At 28.6% G+C, this 14,507-nt stretch overlaps 2 protein-coding genes across 2 annotated transcripts; both read right to left on the bottom strand.

Annotated features, from left to right (window-relative positions):
• Positions 1–6,030: 6,030 nt before the first annotated feature.
• LOC145849732 (PAX3- and PAX7-binding protein 1-like) lies at positions 6,031–8,473 on the bottom strand. The gene has a single exon (XM_082954768.1). The coding sequence runs from the start codon at positions 8,464–8,466 to the stop codon at positions 6,142–6,144; it is 2,325 nt and encodes a 774-aa protein (XP_082810894.1). The 5' UTR covers positions 8,467–8,473; the 3' UTR covers positions 6,031–6,141.
• Positions 8,474–9,786: 1,313 nt separating this feature from the next.
• LOC145829560 (leucine-rich repeat protein 1-like) lies at positions 9,787–11,105 on the bottom strand. The gene has a single exon (XM_082937397.1). The coding sequence runs from the start codon at positions 11,103–11,105 to the stop codon at positions 9,843–9,845; it is 1,263 nt and encodes a 420-aa protein (XP_082793523.1). The 3' UTR covers positions 9,787–9,842.
• Positions 11,106–14,507: the final 3,402 nt, after the last annotated feature.

Genomic DNA, 14,507 nt, shown 5'->3' on the forward strand with positions numbered 1-14,507 from the left:
ATCTCCAATAATTGTACCGGAGACCTTTTTTGATCTTCAATTCATATCCCAGGATATCTAGTGTAAGTTTCAAAAATTCGCATACATAAGCATTTTAAATTTTACAGGTTACAATGCTCGCGGTCTGCACTTTTACACTTCTTGGGCCGCATGTAGCCCACAGGCCGCAGTTTGCCGATCCCTGATCTAATCTCTTTAGGATAAGGTATTAAATATAAATTGATTAAATTACTGAGTTATATTGAAGCAGGTTCTCGTACCTCTTTTTTATTACATTTCCATATTAATACTTTATACTTTATTTTCAAGTTTTGAATCATATACTTCACTAAAAATGTCATTTCAACTACTTGACCACGATACTTATACAATGACATTTCAACGCTTTATATAAAATGGTATTAATTAATAACCATTTATTTTTTATCTTTAGAAGTTAGTATACCTTCATTACTATAATGTTGTATTTTCACTAATATCTTTTTAAACTAAAACAAAAATTTTCATTCTAAAACTATTAACTACCATTTCAACTTTTATAAATTAAACTACTAAAAACTAAATAGTTTTATAAAACAATAACTTAACGTGGAGGAAGTTTAATTTCACATTCTAGTGAAAAGTTTGAAAGAACACTAAAAATTTTATTTTCAACTATCAATGACTTATATTTTGTTTGTAAATATTTATTAAAGTATTAATTACTGAATATTTTTAGAATTTTTTTTGTATTATTTATTAAAACAAGATTGTGAAACATCTATTCAGCTTCCGCTATACCTTTCTTTATACTTCTGCCTTTCCCGTTTCCCTTCTCATTCCTCAGCCTCCTCTGAAAATTTTTCTTCTAACTAGTGCGGGGACAGAGGAACGGCTGGACTTACGAAGCCCTCATCTTCCCAAATTCCCACGAAGAACTCCGTCCTCAGGGTGGTCTCATCCTCGGTAAAGTTCTGACCCTTCACCCATCTCCACACTGGGTCGGTCGACGGCATCAGGTCACACAACTTCTGCAAAAATTCCTCGTTCTCCTTGAACAGCTCCTCCGAGTGCTCGAAGCCGAAATGGTTGCACAGAATGAAGTTCAAGTAAACGGGCTCGGAGGTGTAATACTGACCGTCTTCGGGATTGTCTTCATTTTGTTGAACCTGGTCATCTGGATTGTTTACGTTCTGTTGAGCTGGTGCTTCTGGGCTGTTTTCATTCTGGTCTTTTGGTTGCAAAAGATTGTCGAAGTTTTGTTTGAAAACTCTAGGGTCAAGACCGAGTCTGATTGCCACTCTTGTTAAGGACCTGTTAAATACGTTATTGTTTAGTTTAGACGTAGTACATTACAATGATATTTTAATTAATATTAGAAGTGTTAAACTGTTAATATTACAAACACCATAAACAATTTTTTTGATTAAACAAAGCGAAGTTCTACATTTGTTTATTTACGTTTTTAACTTGTATAAAAATTTTTACTAGTTTCATATATTAGTTGTTTTGTTATGTGCAACTTTTATAATGTACTAAACTATGAATAACATTTAAAAAATGATAATTTAATCAACAGTTTTACTAATAGCAAATTTTTAGCATATTAAAATAATGAGTAAAATAAACTTAGGGTACATTATAAGTACATATACATATAACTATTTATAAAGGATTGAAATAGATTTTTACAATTAAATATCAGCTAACTTAACTTTTTTTTAATCGTGAAATTTAAATAAAAAACATTCTCTGATAAGCTACTAACAACGCAATAAGTTTATCTGACTTCAATAGTTTACCAATTTAAATTTAATAAATTAAATTTTCAAAAAGCACGAACTTGTAAGTCTTGTCCTTACGTTCTTACGCTTTTCCGGACTGCGGTAGATATAATTCCTATGATTAGAATCTCTAGTTGTATAAAAGCAGTCCCAATTCTGCATGCTAGGTACATGTTGTGTGCTAATTTCAGTCCGCGGTAGTCTTTTTGCCTATAAAAATTGATACAATTATTGGGTACATGAAATAAAACTGTTTGTAAAATGTATAGGTTAACAAACTAAAAAATACTTACATTTTTAGTTGATATGTACTTTTTAAACTCTATTTATTTTATATTAGTTTTTTTTACAATTAAAAATATGGTAAATGTTATAACATAGGTAACTAACAGTATATTTTATACTTTAAATTTTGTTATCTTATATATACCTATTTACATTGTTAATAAAACATAACTTTACTTTCATGAACTGCATCATTATAAGCTATTTTGTTAGCAGAAATACTTAAAAAAATTGATAATTAATGAGAAACTACAGAAGCAGAAAAAAAAAGTTTAGTTAACTATACTAAAATAATAATGTAATAAAGTAATAATAATAATGCTATACTTGTTTAAATTGATAGTTAAATTTGTTCTTATTCTTAAAGCTTACTTTTTTTAAACTTTTGTTCATTTTTAAGTGGTTTAAAAAATCTAATACTAACTCGTTAAATGAGATTCTAGGTTTTTAAAAACCCCTTTTTAAACAACAGCAGTGTAGAAGAGCATTAGAAATCTTATAAATTTAAAACACACTATTTATGTTAATTAAAAACTATGCTCACTTTACCAAATAAACATAAAATGTCTTAAACCAACATTGATTTTTGTTTTAATTCAAAAAAGTATTTCTAACTACTAGGATTTAGAGTAAGTCAAACTTTGATATATTTATATAAAAATGAAATAAACTCTTTTTTCATTCACTAAAGGTATATGAATTTTTAATCTATATTAGATAGTTTAATTCAATCTGATTCACATTAATTTAAAGATTAAATGAACAACAGTTGTTACATTTAGCTTGAATGTGTTACAGTTGAAACTTTAACTAAGTCTATGTTTTTACACAAGCATTGTGTTGCTATTAAAGATATATACTTAAAAACGATCCAAATTTGAGAAATTCACCATATCAAATGTAATCAGTTGCTAAAAATATTAAAGTAAACAAATACAACTAAGCTGCAAAAAAAGTTTGTTAAAAATTAAAATATCAGTAAAAAATTTTACAGTCATTAGCCTAAACATTTTTAAACTACCTTAATTTTTAACAATAACATTTAAAAATAAACGGATTTAATATTATTTGTAGGTTTTACTTAACAGAAAATGTATTTAAACTTGATATGTGTTAAAATGCACTATCTAAAACGAAATTATAAGTTAATTACAAGAAATACTTATTTTGTTTGGTTAATGTTATAACAGATATTGCATAGCTTGTAAGTATAACGCTTATGATTCTTTAAATTATAAAATACTTTACTATTAGTTTTCTGTTTTTTTAATTTGCTTTCAAAAACTAATTATCATCAATCTGAATAACGAATGTAACAAAGCAAGTATCCGTTTTAAAAGTAGGCTTAACTTTGTTTAAATTATATATTAAAGTAAACTGTGTGTTCACTAATTAGTTCAAGTGTCTAAAAAATTTCTCGATAGATAAATAATATGCTTTGAATAACAAGTTAGGTATTTTTTTTGTTTAAGCTAACTCCTGAATTTCATTCTAAGATTGTATATTTAAATAAGATTTGAAAACATTGTAAACAGAGTTATTAAACAAAAACTTAAAACATATCTAAATATAAAAACTAACCAACTTTATAATCTTTATTGTAAAATTAAAAAGTTTTTATGAAATATAAAGAGTAAATACAAATTTTTAGTGCTTTTCTGTGCAAATATTTTTGAAATCGTAGGTTGTGGTGCGAAGAATATTTTAATAGATTTAAATATATCGATGTAAATAGTGTAACAAATTATCAAATTCTAATTACAGGTTTAAAAAAACTAATAAACTTTTTTTATGTTGTTAAGTATTTATGGTTTTTTGAAAATTATCCAAACGCTTCAAGTTTAGGTATCTTAGTACTTGTTAGAGAAAAGAAAAGTAAGTTTTACGGTTTTTTTTTTGTAAATTAGACAAATTATCTTAGTTGTTTAAAGGACTTTAATAAAAAAAATTGCGTTTTTTTAATTATAAAGTCACATTATTTTTTACTTAAATAGAACAACTAATCGAACAAAAATTTTAATTTATGTTAGTTGTTATTCTTTTTACGTCAGTCAGTGATAAAAAATGTAGAGAATAAAAAAAAAAAGTTCTTATCTAAAAATATTAATTATTTTAATCACTGCCATCAGTAACTATCAGTTAACTTTTATACAGTAGCTTCTGGTAATAAATGTGTCCTTATATTATTATCTTTTATTTCGGATTCGGAACAAATCTTATTTGTAAACTTTATGTTTTACTTTTAGCTTAAGTTTTTTGTATCTTTCAAAACAAGTTCTAGTATTGATAATTTTTAGCAAGTAAATTACTTAAATTTCAAACATCATTTTGTTTGATTGTTACTTCTATTGATAATTCCTCTTCACTAGTTTATACAAAAAACTCGACACTTTTTAGTATTTTTCTTAATTAAAACTTTACAAGGTTTTTTTTTGTAGAACTGCTATTTACCTTGAGTAAATATTTGTAATATTTAAATAAAAAATGTTAATAAAACTGCTTTACTCGTTTAACAACTTTCATTTCAAGCTATAAGCATAGAAAATGTTATAAGTAGAAATTCTGTAGTAGGATAAATTGTTTAGAACATCAAAACATTTGCAAGTTAAGATATTAATTTATTTAATTATACAACGTTATAACAATGTTTGGTAAAGAAGGTTTGTGAATATTATATCAGCACATTAAATATAATATGCTGCAGAGTTGACATACTTTTGTTGATTTAGAAGTTGTGAATGCTATCGTCACAAATGCAAATTTTTATGCGTCTATTGTTGATCAAGTTCACAAAAGCATAAAACAAAGTACTGCTAGAATCAAGAAAGCTTTATTTATAAATTATCTGCCTTAAAAATAGTTTTTTGTAATGTTTGATTTTAAGTTCAAGTAGTTTTATTCCAGCTTTTACATTTCTTAAAATATATTATCTTGGATCCAATTCATGTGTAAAGACTTTGACTCCACTTTAAGTACTTTCTAAAATATGATGTTCTTTAAATTATTATTACATTGTTCTTATATATAAAATATAGTCACTCATTGCCGTGCCTAGTTTATATGGAATAGCTCTAGGTATCATATAGTTAGGTTATTGTTTTTTATTTACTTATGTCTAATATTTGGGGTTTAAAGTATAAAATAAGTCTCTTAATTTAAGTAACCTACAATCTACATAGGTTTACACTGTTTATCTGCCTAAACTATAATATTTAAAATTATCAAGAACATGAAAAACGGATATCTATTATTTAGCTAATAATCAGATAACTTATTTATAAACTTTAAACTAATAATTGCTTAAGCAATATAAATTTTGCTTAAGCAATGTTTACTCTGTAAATTAACTAGAAGAAAAAAGAAAGCTACATACAGCTTTTATCATTATTATTATTGTTGTTATATTGATTAAAACTTTACTAAAATCTAAAATTTACCTAAAACTCAGTCTTAATATTAAAATTTTATTTGTTTAGTTTCTTAAGTAAAAATTTGGTTTTATTTTAATTTAACTGCTTAAATGCTATTTTCAATGACTGCCACATATCTTTTGTAGATTTATTTAAGCACTGACGAGGTCTTTGATCGAAACTTATTTTGTAAAATAAATTTTTGAAAGAATAAACTCATTATTTCTGCTCCAGTAATTGAGATCTCTCTATTTGTTTTCTTAAAACCAAAACATATAATACTAATAAGTGCTTTCAACATTTCTTTTTTTTATTGTACAATGAGCAACATATTAAAAAAGTTTAAATCAAAAATTTTTTGATAAACAGGTTAAAAATATATTATACTTTGAAAAGTAATAAAAAGAAACTAAAATATCTGAATATTTTTTAAAATTACATCAAATGTTAAAACGAAGGAAAATAATGCAAACTAATAAAACATAGTTATTTAAAATTTATTTTTCACAATCTTATTTAAAAATAAAAATGATTGTAATTTTGTTAAGAACGATACATAAAAACGCTAAAAAAATTGTATTAAATCAATTAACCTAGACAACTTACAATTGATATACAAATATTTAAAATTTACATATTAGAAATAAAAAGTGCATATACTGATAATAACAACCTTATCGACTCTAAACGTCATTGGGTTTCAAAATTCCCAAAAGAACTTTCAGAGTCTCCGCCATCTTCTTGCCGGAAGAACTCCCATTATTTTCAGCTTTCAGGATGAAATTGTCAATAAACTTGCAAAGCTTCTGCAGTGCCGGTCCCGACTCCTCATGCTTGATGACCTGTTCGGGGATCTCCCGCACGACGGCGGCCACTTTCGTCAGGCACTTGACGTCGGGGTTTGATAGTTCGAACGACCACACGATGTACCTGTTCAGCAGGGTCTCGAAAGCCAGCTCGCTGAGAACTTCAAAGGAGAGGTGCTCGTGGAACTTCATGACGTTTTTAAACAACTTGATGACGGACCAGCACTGGCGGTCAAAGTACTTTTGCGCCACCTGGCTCTCGTCCCCGTTGTACGGGATGTAGACGTCGTTGGCGATGCATTCCTGCATCTTCTTGCACGCCGACCTCATCAGGCCCTCCAGGATCTTGTTGTCCTCTTTCATGAATGGGTACTCGGAAAAGGTGTCGAGCAAATTTATTAAGGCTGCGGTCTGCTTCGAGGACATCGGGTCCCACACTTCGACTACAAGTTTGTTTAGTTTTTCCAAAACAGATTTTTCAACTACTGTAGAAATTATAGTTGCGTCTTCCTTGAACCTGCTGTCTGCGTTGAATTCGATCAAGTTCAAGCTGCTGAGCAAATTTTTCAAAGAAAAATTCGCTACGTTTTTGAACCACTCGTCGTTCTCGAAATTGTTGTCAGAGTCTCTGAACGGGTTCCAAAAGATTAGATGAAACTTGATAAATGGAAGCAAAATTTGAGGAATGCACAAGGCTATGAAAGCGTCGTAATACGAGTCAGTATGGTTTTCCCTCCAGTTTGAAAACTTGTCGAGAACGGCAGAAACGCTGCTGAACTCTTCGAGAGCTTCCGCGAACAAGCTTTTTTTCTCAGTTTGAACGCGCGAGACTTCTGAGCTGTACACGGCCTTGTCGGAAGGACTCTCTTCGTCGTCCGTCGACATCCCGTCGTTGTGGCTGCTCTCGTTTTGAAGCCTTCGCTGCTCCGCTCTGCGCTGCCTGCGCGCTTCTCTCTCGCGCACCCTCGCCACGAAAGCTTCTCCTTCTTGGGTTGACTTGTCCATGGTCACGTTCTTGCTTTGGCTGTCCTCGTCTATCTGGTCCTTCTTCCTGCGCTCCCTCAATTTCTTGCTGCACTTCTTCCACTGGTCCATCATGGACTTCTCCAGGGCGAGGATGTGCGGCTGCATGACCCGGAGGCAGCCGACCAGTTCCAGAATGTAATAGCGTATCTCTTGAAAGAAAATGTACTGCTCGCCAACCTTTTTGGAGTCTTTCAAATGCAGAGCGATGTCCTCGCACTCTTTCTTGTCAAACATCAGCTCCCTTTCTTTTTCCTTGTTCTCTTCGTAAACCTTTTCCTTTTCTTCCAACGTTTTTCTCAGCCTGCTTTTAATGGACTCCATGGTGGTGTTTGACGCCATTTTCGCGGTCATCACTGGCGGCGGCTGATGACTTATTTGACTTCCATAGTAGTTGTTATTTGGAGTGTAGTTCTGCTTGTACTGCTCCTTCACCTGCTCGATGTTCAGCCCGTAGCTGCCCTTTCTGATCAGCTGCTCCTCCCACTGCCTGCTCTCTTCCTCGTCTCCTTCTTCGTCCTCCAAACCCTCGCCCCTCATTGACTTTGTCATGTACCCCTGCATCTTCATCACCTCGTCGCCGCTGCTCCCCTCCTCATCCTCCTCTCTCACCATGCGCGAGCTCTGATGAGCCTTGTACTTGGTCGTGTCCTCCTCCCTTGCCAGCACCGTTTCCTGCCCCATCTTCCTCTGCATCTCGCGCTGTCGCTTGGCCGCGTAGATGGTCGACGAGTCCGGGATGAACCCGCTTCCTGGGGCGACCGCCACGTCGTCCTGCTCTTCCCCTGGCAGCACAACGTCCTCGTAACTTATAGGGACGCTGCTCTTCGGCGCCTCCCTGCTGCTGTGCAGGTTATTCTTCTTTTTCTTCTCCTTGGCGCCACCTAGCTGCTGACTTTCCTGCTTGATCTGCTTCTTCAGCCGGTTGGCGATCTTGGTGTTCCTGGAGGACTTTTTGAAGGTCACTTCCTCCTCCCCGTTATCAATGTCGTCGCCGAAACTCAGCAGGGATGAAGTCTCTTTTTTGGTGGACTTTTTCTTTTTCTTCTTCTTTTTCTCGCTGACTTCAGTTTGGGTTTTCAGTTGGATGACAGGCTGAGGCTCTTCTTCAACTTCCGAGTCGTTTTTTTCGACCTCAAGCCTCTTCCTGGCAAATTTTTGGCCTCTTTTTTTAAACATAGTTAGATGTAACTTCTAAAAAAATTTATTGTTGGAATTAGACTAAATTTTCTAAAATATAAAGATTTAAATTTTACTGATATATATTTTTTTAAATAAGATAGTAGTCACATGTTTTGAATTACTTCAAATTTACTTCAAAATAGTTTTCTGAGGTAGACAGACCATAAAGTTTTAATTATGATTTTTGTGCAGTACAAGATAAATAAAAGAAAAAAATTTAAACGATTTTAATAAAAATCTTAATATTTTTAAAATTTCAAGCCATAGCAGCATAATATTTTTAAACGAAAATTTTAATTGCTTAAGTTTTCAAGTTTAATATTATAAACAAATTTGAAACCTACAAGTCAAAAAAGTTACTTTTGTAGGTATATAAAAGTTCTCGTTACTACAAAATTCTTTTAACTAAAAGTTATAAAACTTTTTTTTTAATCAAAATTTAATGAAAAAAAAGGCTTTTGTACTTATTTTATAACTTCATTTTTATACAAAATATTTTACATATGAAATATAATCAAATAAGTTTTTTATTTGCAGAATAATTTAGGATTATATATAAGATAGTATAAAAATATTATATTATATTGAATAAAAACTTTTTGTAGTAATTAACTTCATTATAAATTTATATTATAAAAAAAAAAACAATTAAAAAACCATTAACAATTACCAAGTTGGAAATTTATATATCAATCAATTAATAATTAAATAATTTTTGGTACTATAATTTATTTAAAATTAAACAAAAATTACAAACTTAAAATTCAAGTGGTTGCTCTGAATTTACAAATTCTTAGTTTTTTGGTTGAGTACAAATAACAATTTGTACAAATACTTCAAAAAAACTAAAACTTTCACATATTTTTTTACAAAATTTAAGCTAACCAAATTCAAAGCAAGATGAACCAATAAACTATAAAAACTAAGTCTGTTTTAAGTACAAAAACATGTAGATTAAAATTTTACAAGGTAAATAATTATTGCTTTAGCAACTACTAAAAGAAGACTATATTTAACAAGTCATATATGTATAGTATATTGAAATATTTAATTTCAATGAACATTTATTAATAAAAATAGTTTTGTAAACTTATATATGCTTTTATTTGATAGTACCATTTTATAAACTATTAGTTTAACTTAATTAAAAATAAACTTATAATTTAGTATGTCTTTTAATAAATTTATAATTGAAAAAATTATTCGACTAAATTCATGCAATTATGTTTATAATACTTTATGTATATGAAAAATAGTTCAAGTGTAAACAGACTTATTTAAAATACATATAACATTATCAGTTAAATTTCTTATAAAATACTTTTTTAGTGACTCTTAATTTAATAATGTTTTTTAATGTCTACACTTTATACTCAAAAATTTAAAGTGGGAGTATTTTCAAATATAAATTTACATTTAAAGGAACAAAACTTAGAAGTAGTTTTAACAATTTGCATTTCCGGTTCTAAATGAAGACTTGCTGTTATACTTGACAAATTTCCTAATGATTGGGAGATAAATTTTGAAAAAAAGGAGTACTTATTACAACTATACAATGAACATTTTCTTCCCGCTTCAAGATATCGCTTCATAATGTATGGAATAAGTTGTCTTGATGCTTTAGAGTAGTTTCCACGTACAGTGTTTGCAGCTAGCTCTTGTAACTTTAACACCTTTGCTGGTCGACTCAATTCAAAATACTCAGGTATATCGAGTTGTGTATCAAAGTTGTTTTGTTCTAACCAAAGCTCATTTAGCCTTAATCTTAAAATACTAAAAGGCAAAGTTTGAAGATTGTTTGAGCTTGCATCAAGTATTCTAAGTCCACATAAATTATCAAAATACAAATCTAGTTCTGTGAGATTATTGTTTTTTATGCGTAAAACTGTCAAGTTTTTCACATATGACAAAGATAAAGGCAACGTTTTTAGTAAGTTATCACAAAGTTCTAAGTGTCTAAGACTTTTTGAAATTGGTGTAGAGTCAGAAAACAGTCTTTCACTAATTTTTTCTACTTTGTTTGAATTCAAGTTCAACTCCATTAGGTTAAAGTTTTTCAGTTCATCTGGTAATTGTTTGATGTTGTTTCCTTCTAAATTAAGATGAGTAAGATGCTTTAACTTCAATATTCTTTGAGCTATTGCTGGTAATGCACAGCCATTAATATCTAGTTTTTCAAGTGAGTAAGGCAATGGATAAGATTTTCTATATTCCAAGGGCGTTCTTATAACCATTTTTGTTTTTGGTTTCGTGAGATCTTTAGCTTTTACTGCAGCATTTGTAGAAGTAGCACCCCACTTGGAAACATCCTTGCTTGCGTTTGCAGCTTTAACTGAAGTCACTAACAGTTTTAATTCTACAGGGTTTGCCTTTCTTATGAAAATATCGACTTGTGGTGCAATCAGGCGAACAGTTGCTTTACCTTCTTTGACCACCCCCTCAAAACACCTGAGCAAATTATTGTTGAGCGGGTACCTCTTACCATCCTTGTTTTTCACAGTGCAAACCTTCATCATTGCTTTTTTGTTGGTTTTGTCTTGCAAGATGAACACATTGGCAACGCTGAACTTGCTTGATATGATTCCATTTGAAGCAGCCTGTCTGTTTACAACATTTGCTTCACATTTCAGCCTCATTTTATTTTTGTAACTTTTATTGCCTAGTACAAAATTAATTTGAAAATATAAAAATAACTAGATAATAAAAGTATGAAACTTTAACCTCAATGTTTTTATTTAATAACTCTATCTTTTAAATGGTTTGAAAACAACAACAACAACAACTAAATCTTACTGAACTAACAAACGCCTATTATTAACAATCTTTTATGTAATTAAATTATACTAGAAAAAGTTAAATAAAAAGTTTACCTCAATTTTAAGCAATTTTCAAAATAATAATAAACCAACTTTTATCTCACTTTATGTATAAATATATTAAGTTTAGTAAAAAAATACTAATTTACGTGATAAAATGTTTATTTTAAGTGTAGTTTTTATTTGCAATAAACCAGCAAAAAAAAAAAGATTATAACCTTAAGACCAATAGTCTTATAAGCTGGTTTTATTAGTTCAGCAATAAACACCATAATTTTAAGAAAAAAAAAATTTTGCTTACTTATTAGGTTAATGGTTAGTCCTACTTGTTTTTTATATTTGTCTCTTATGTTGTTTAATTTTACCTACCAGTTGATTCTAAAGCTTTAAAAAAATCAAAGTAGTTTTCAAATATAAGGGATAAGATAAAAATTGATGTGTTCAATAAAACAAAATATTGTAAAAAACGAAAAACACTCTATAGAAACCAATCATCTGAAAACAATTTATATAACCAATATTCTTAACTTTTCAATTTTATTTTTTAATAACTGTTTTATTCCAAACTAAAAAAATATTTTTTTGAGTATTCTCCCTTTGCCCTATGTATAAATACTTAAGCTTTACATTATGCAGTTATGAATAAAAAATTACAGAGAAACTATGTGGAAACTTTCAAAGTTTATTTAAAAACTTAATAAACCAAAAAAACTGCTAGACTATACACTAAACTATAAAAATATATATTATTAATCAAAAACACTTTTTTTTTAATTTTCGAAGTCTCTAATAAAAAAATAATATAATAGGAACTTTAAATTTATATTACAATTAGCAGTTCTAAAAAAAAACAGATACATCATTCAAAAAACATTTTTATACCTTATTAAAATTTTTGTGCACAGTAAAAAAAAAATATGAACACTAGTCTGCACAGGTGCCTATTGTGAAACCACTGGTTAAAACCTTTATACACAAAATAAGCATTTATTAAAAATAAAACTGGTATTTTCAAAACAGTTAAAATAATTTATTATGTATCAAAAAAACTAAAAAAATATACACATTAAAACTAAATACATCAAACAACAATTTGTAAGGTAAACAAAACAAAATAAAGTAGCAATTGATTTCTCTATTATATTTGTTTTAACTTATTTATTTGTTAAACAAAATAAAGATATACAAACATTTTCTTTCATATAAAATTTAATTTTAAGAATAACTTTTTCATTAAAAAAATATAAAATAGATTTTTTCAGTGAGCACCTTTACACATGAAAGTGCATAGAAACTTTAATCAATAATGATAAAAAAGATGTTGTTTTCCTTAAAAATTATTTTTGTTAGTTCTTAACAAGTTTTAATAAAACATTTACAAACTAAAAACAGTATAAAAAATAGTAGTGTTAGTATTATAAATAAATATACATTATCTAGTCTGCACAAAAACTATTATGTAGTAATTTAGTGTGCACAGCTTTTAAAACTTGAATATCAACTTGATGTTTACAACAGACAATGAAAAAATATTTTATACTTGAGTAGAAGCACCTACAAGACAAACCTTTTTTACCTAATAACTAAGATTAACATAGTAAAATTAACTAAATAGAAATATTAAACAGCTATAAAACTATAAAATAAAGCAATATTTTAAACTAAATGGACGTTCACTAAATTTAAATCTAACAAATAATTAGCCTGATTTAAAAATAAACATCAAACTAGCCAAAGTTGGTATGAGTAAACCTGAGATTTAAATAAGTTTAAACTAGCCTGAGTAGCTAGAGTATGTGGTAATCCTTAAGAAATTTTTGTTCAATAACTTAGTCTCATCTAGTGATCTACTAAAGTCACTATCCGGATCTGGTTGATTTATTCCTTTTTTTTACTACTATCCAAATTTGCCTAATTCTGATTTAAGAAATTAAAGTTTTCTTTTTAAAAATTTAGGATCCGGTTTAGAGTGGATCTTAATTTTAAAAAATCTGGATTTGTTAGATCACTAGTTTTAATAAATTTTATTCTAAAAAATAAGTGGCCTAATGGTGTTGGGGTCCTAATGATGGATTTAAAAACTCTTTAAAGTTAACACTACAAGATCAAAACCCAGTGATTAACACATGTACAATATAAAAAGATCAGGATTCAATTATTTAAAATCTAAAATAGTCATTTGTTTGTTAAAAATAAAGAACCAACTACAAAAAATTTATAACAAAAGCTCATTAAAAAGACACAAGTAAACTATTAATTTAAACAAATTCACAGTATTACAGGGTTACCAAAGATTTTTTTTTTGTCAATTTCTCCATGATTTCTGAATTTCTTCCAGGTTTTCAAAAAACAAGTTTTTTGGTCTAGTTTTAGTATAAAATTAAACTTAAGTTAAAAAACAGTTATAAATAAATTAACTACATTGAAAAGATACTGTAAACCTACTTCAATGTGTAATGAAAAAAAAGTTAATGATACAAAATGGTTTTTAAATGCTTTTTTAAAAGTATATAATTATAGGTTTTTCCAGGTTTTTTTTTTCAAAACTTTTAAAATTCTAAATTTATTTGGAATTTTTTTGCCCAAATTGACAAATTCCAGGTTTTTTTGCAACCCTTGTACCAGTAATTTTTTTAAATGGTAATTTTAGTATATTGTTGGTTCAAAAATACATAATAAATTGCTATCTAAAGCTATGTTGCTATCTAACAAATATGTTTGATGAAAAAACAAAGGTGAACTTTATATCTATATTGGCATACCAAACCACAGCTGTATCATTAAAAGCATGTTGGTTGATTAATTTAGCATCATTTTTTACATTATAAACAAATATTTCTTATTTTTGTTATCGTAATTTTTATAACTATATTTTATTGTATATAAATCAGTTCTAGTATACTTTTTCATGTTCTATAACAAGGTTAGGCAACTACTCTAGTTGTAGACCCATGCGTTTAAACATAATATGCAAAATTTATTTGACATTGACTTTTGTGGGCCGCTTTATTTTAGAATTAAGTTATATCAAGAAAAAGCCTACTGGTTTGATGCAAAAGAAACAAAGTTTAATTTTACACATACAGTTTATTATTTAATTACACACTGTTATGAGTATTAAGCATTAATAAAAATTTTAAAAAATTACAAAACATAACAGACAAAACTGTTCAATTTAAGGATAATTAGTTTTAAATTATTTTAATGATCTTTTATTTATTC

Source organism: Thalia democratica, chromosome 2, assembly GCF_965202585.1.
Source record: "Thalia democratica chromosome 2, ktThaDemo2.hap1.1, whole genome shotgun sequence".
NCBI classification, from domain to species: Eukaryota; Metazoa; Chordata; class Thaliacea; order Salpida; family Salpidae; genus Thalia; species Thalia democratica.

Excerpts from the sequence above, each read along its gene's own strand:
- LOC145849732 (XM_082954768.1), bottom strand. The coding sequence starts at position 8,466 with ATGTTTAAAAAAAGAGGCCAAAAATTTGCCAGGAAGAGGCTTGAGGTC.
- LOC145829560 (XM_082937397.1), bottom strand. The coding sequence starts at position 11,105 with ATGAGGCTGAAATGTGAAGCAAATGTTGTAAACAGACAGGCTGCTTCA.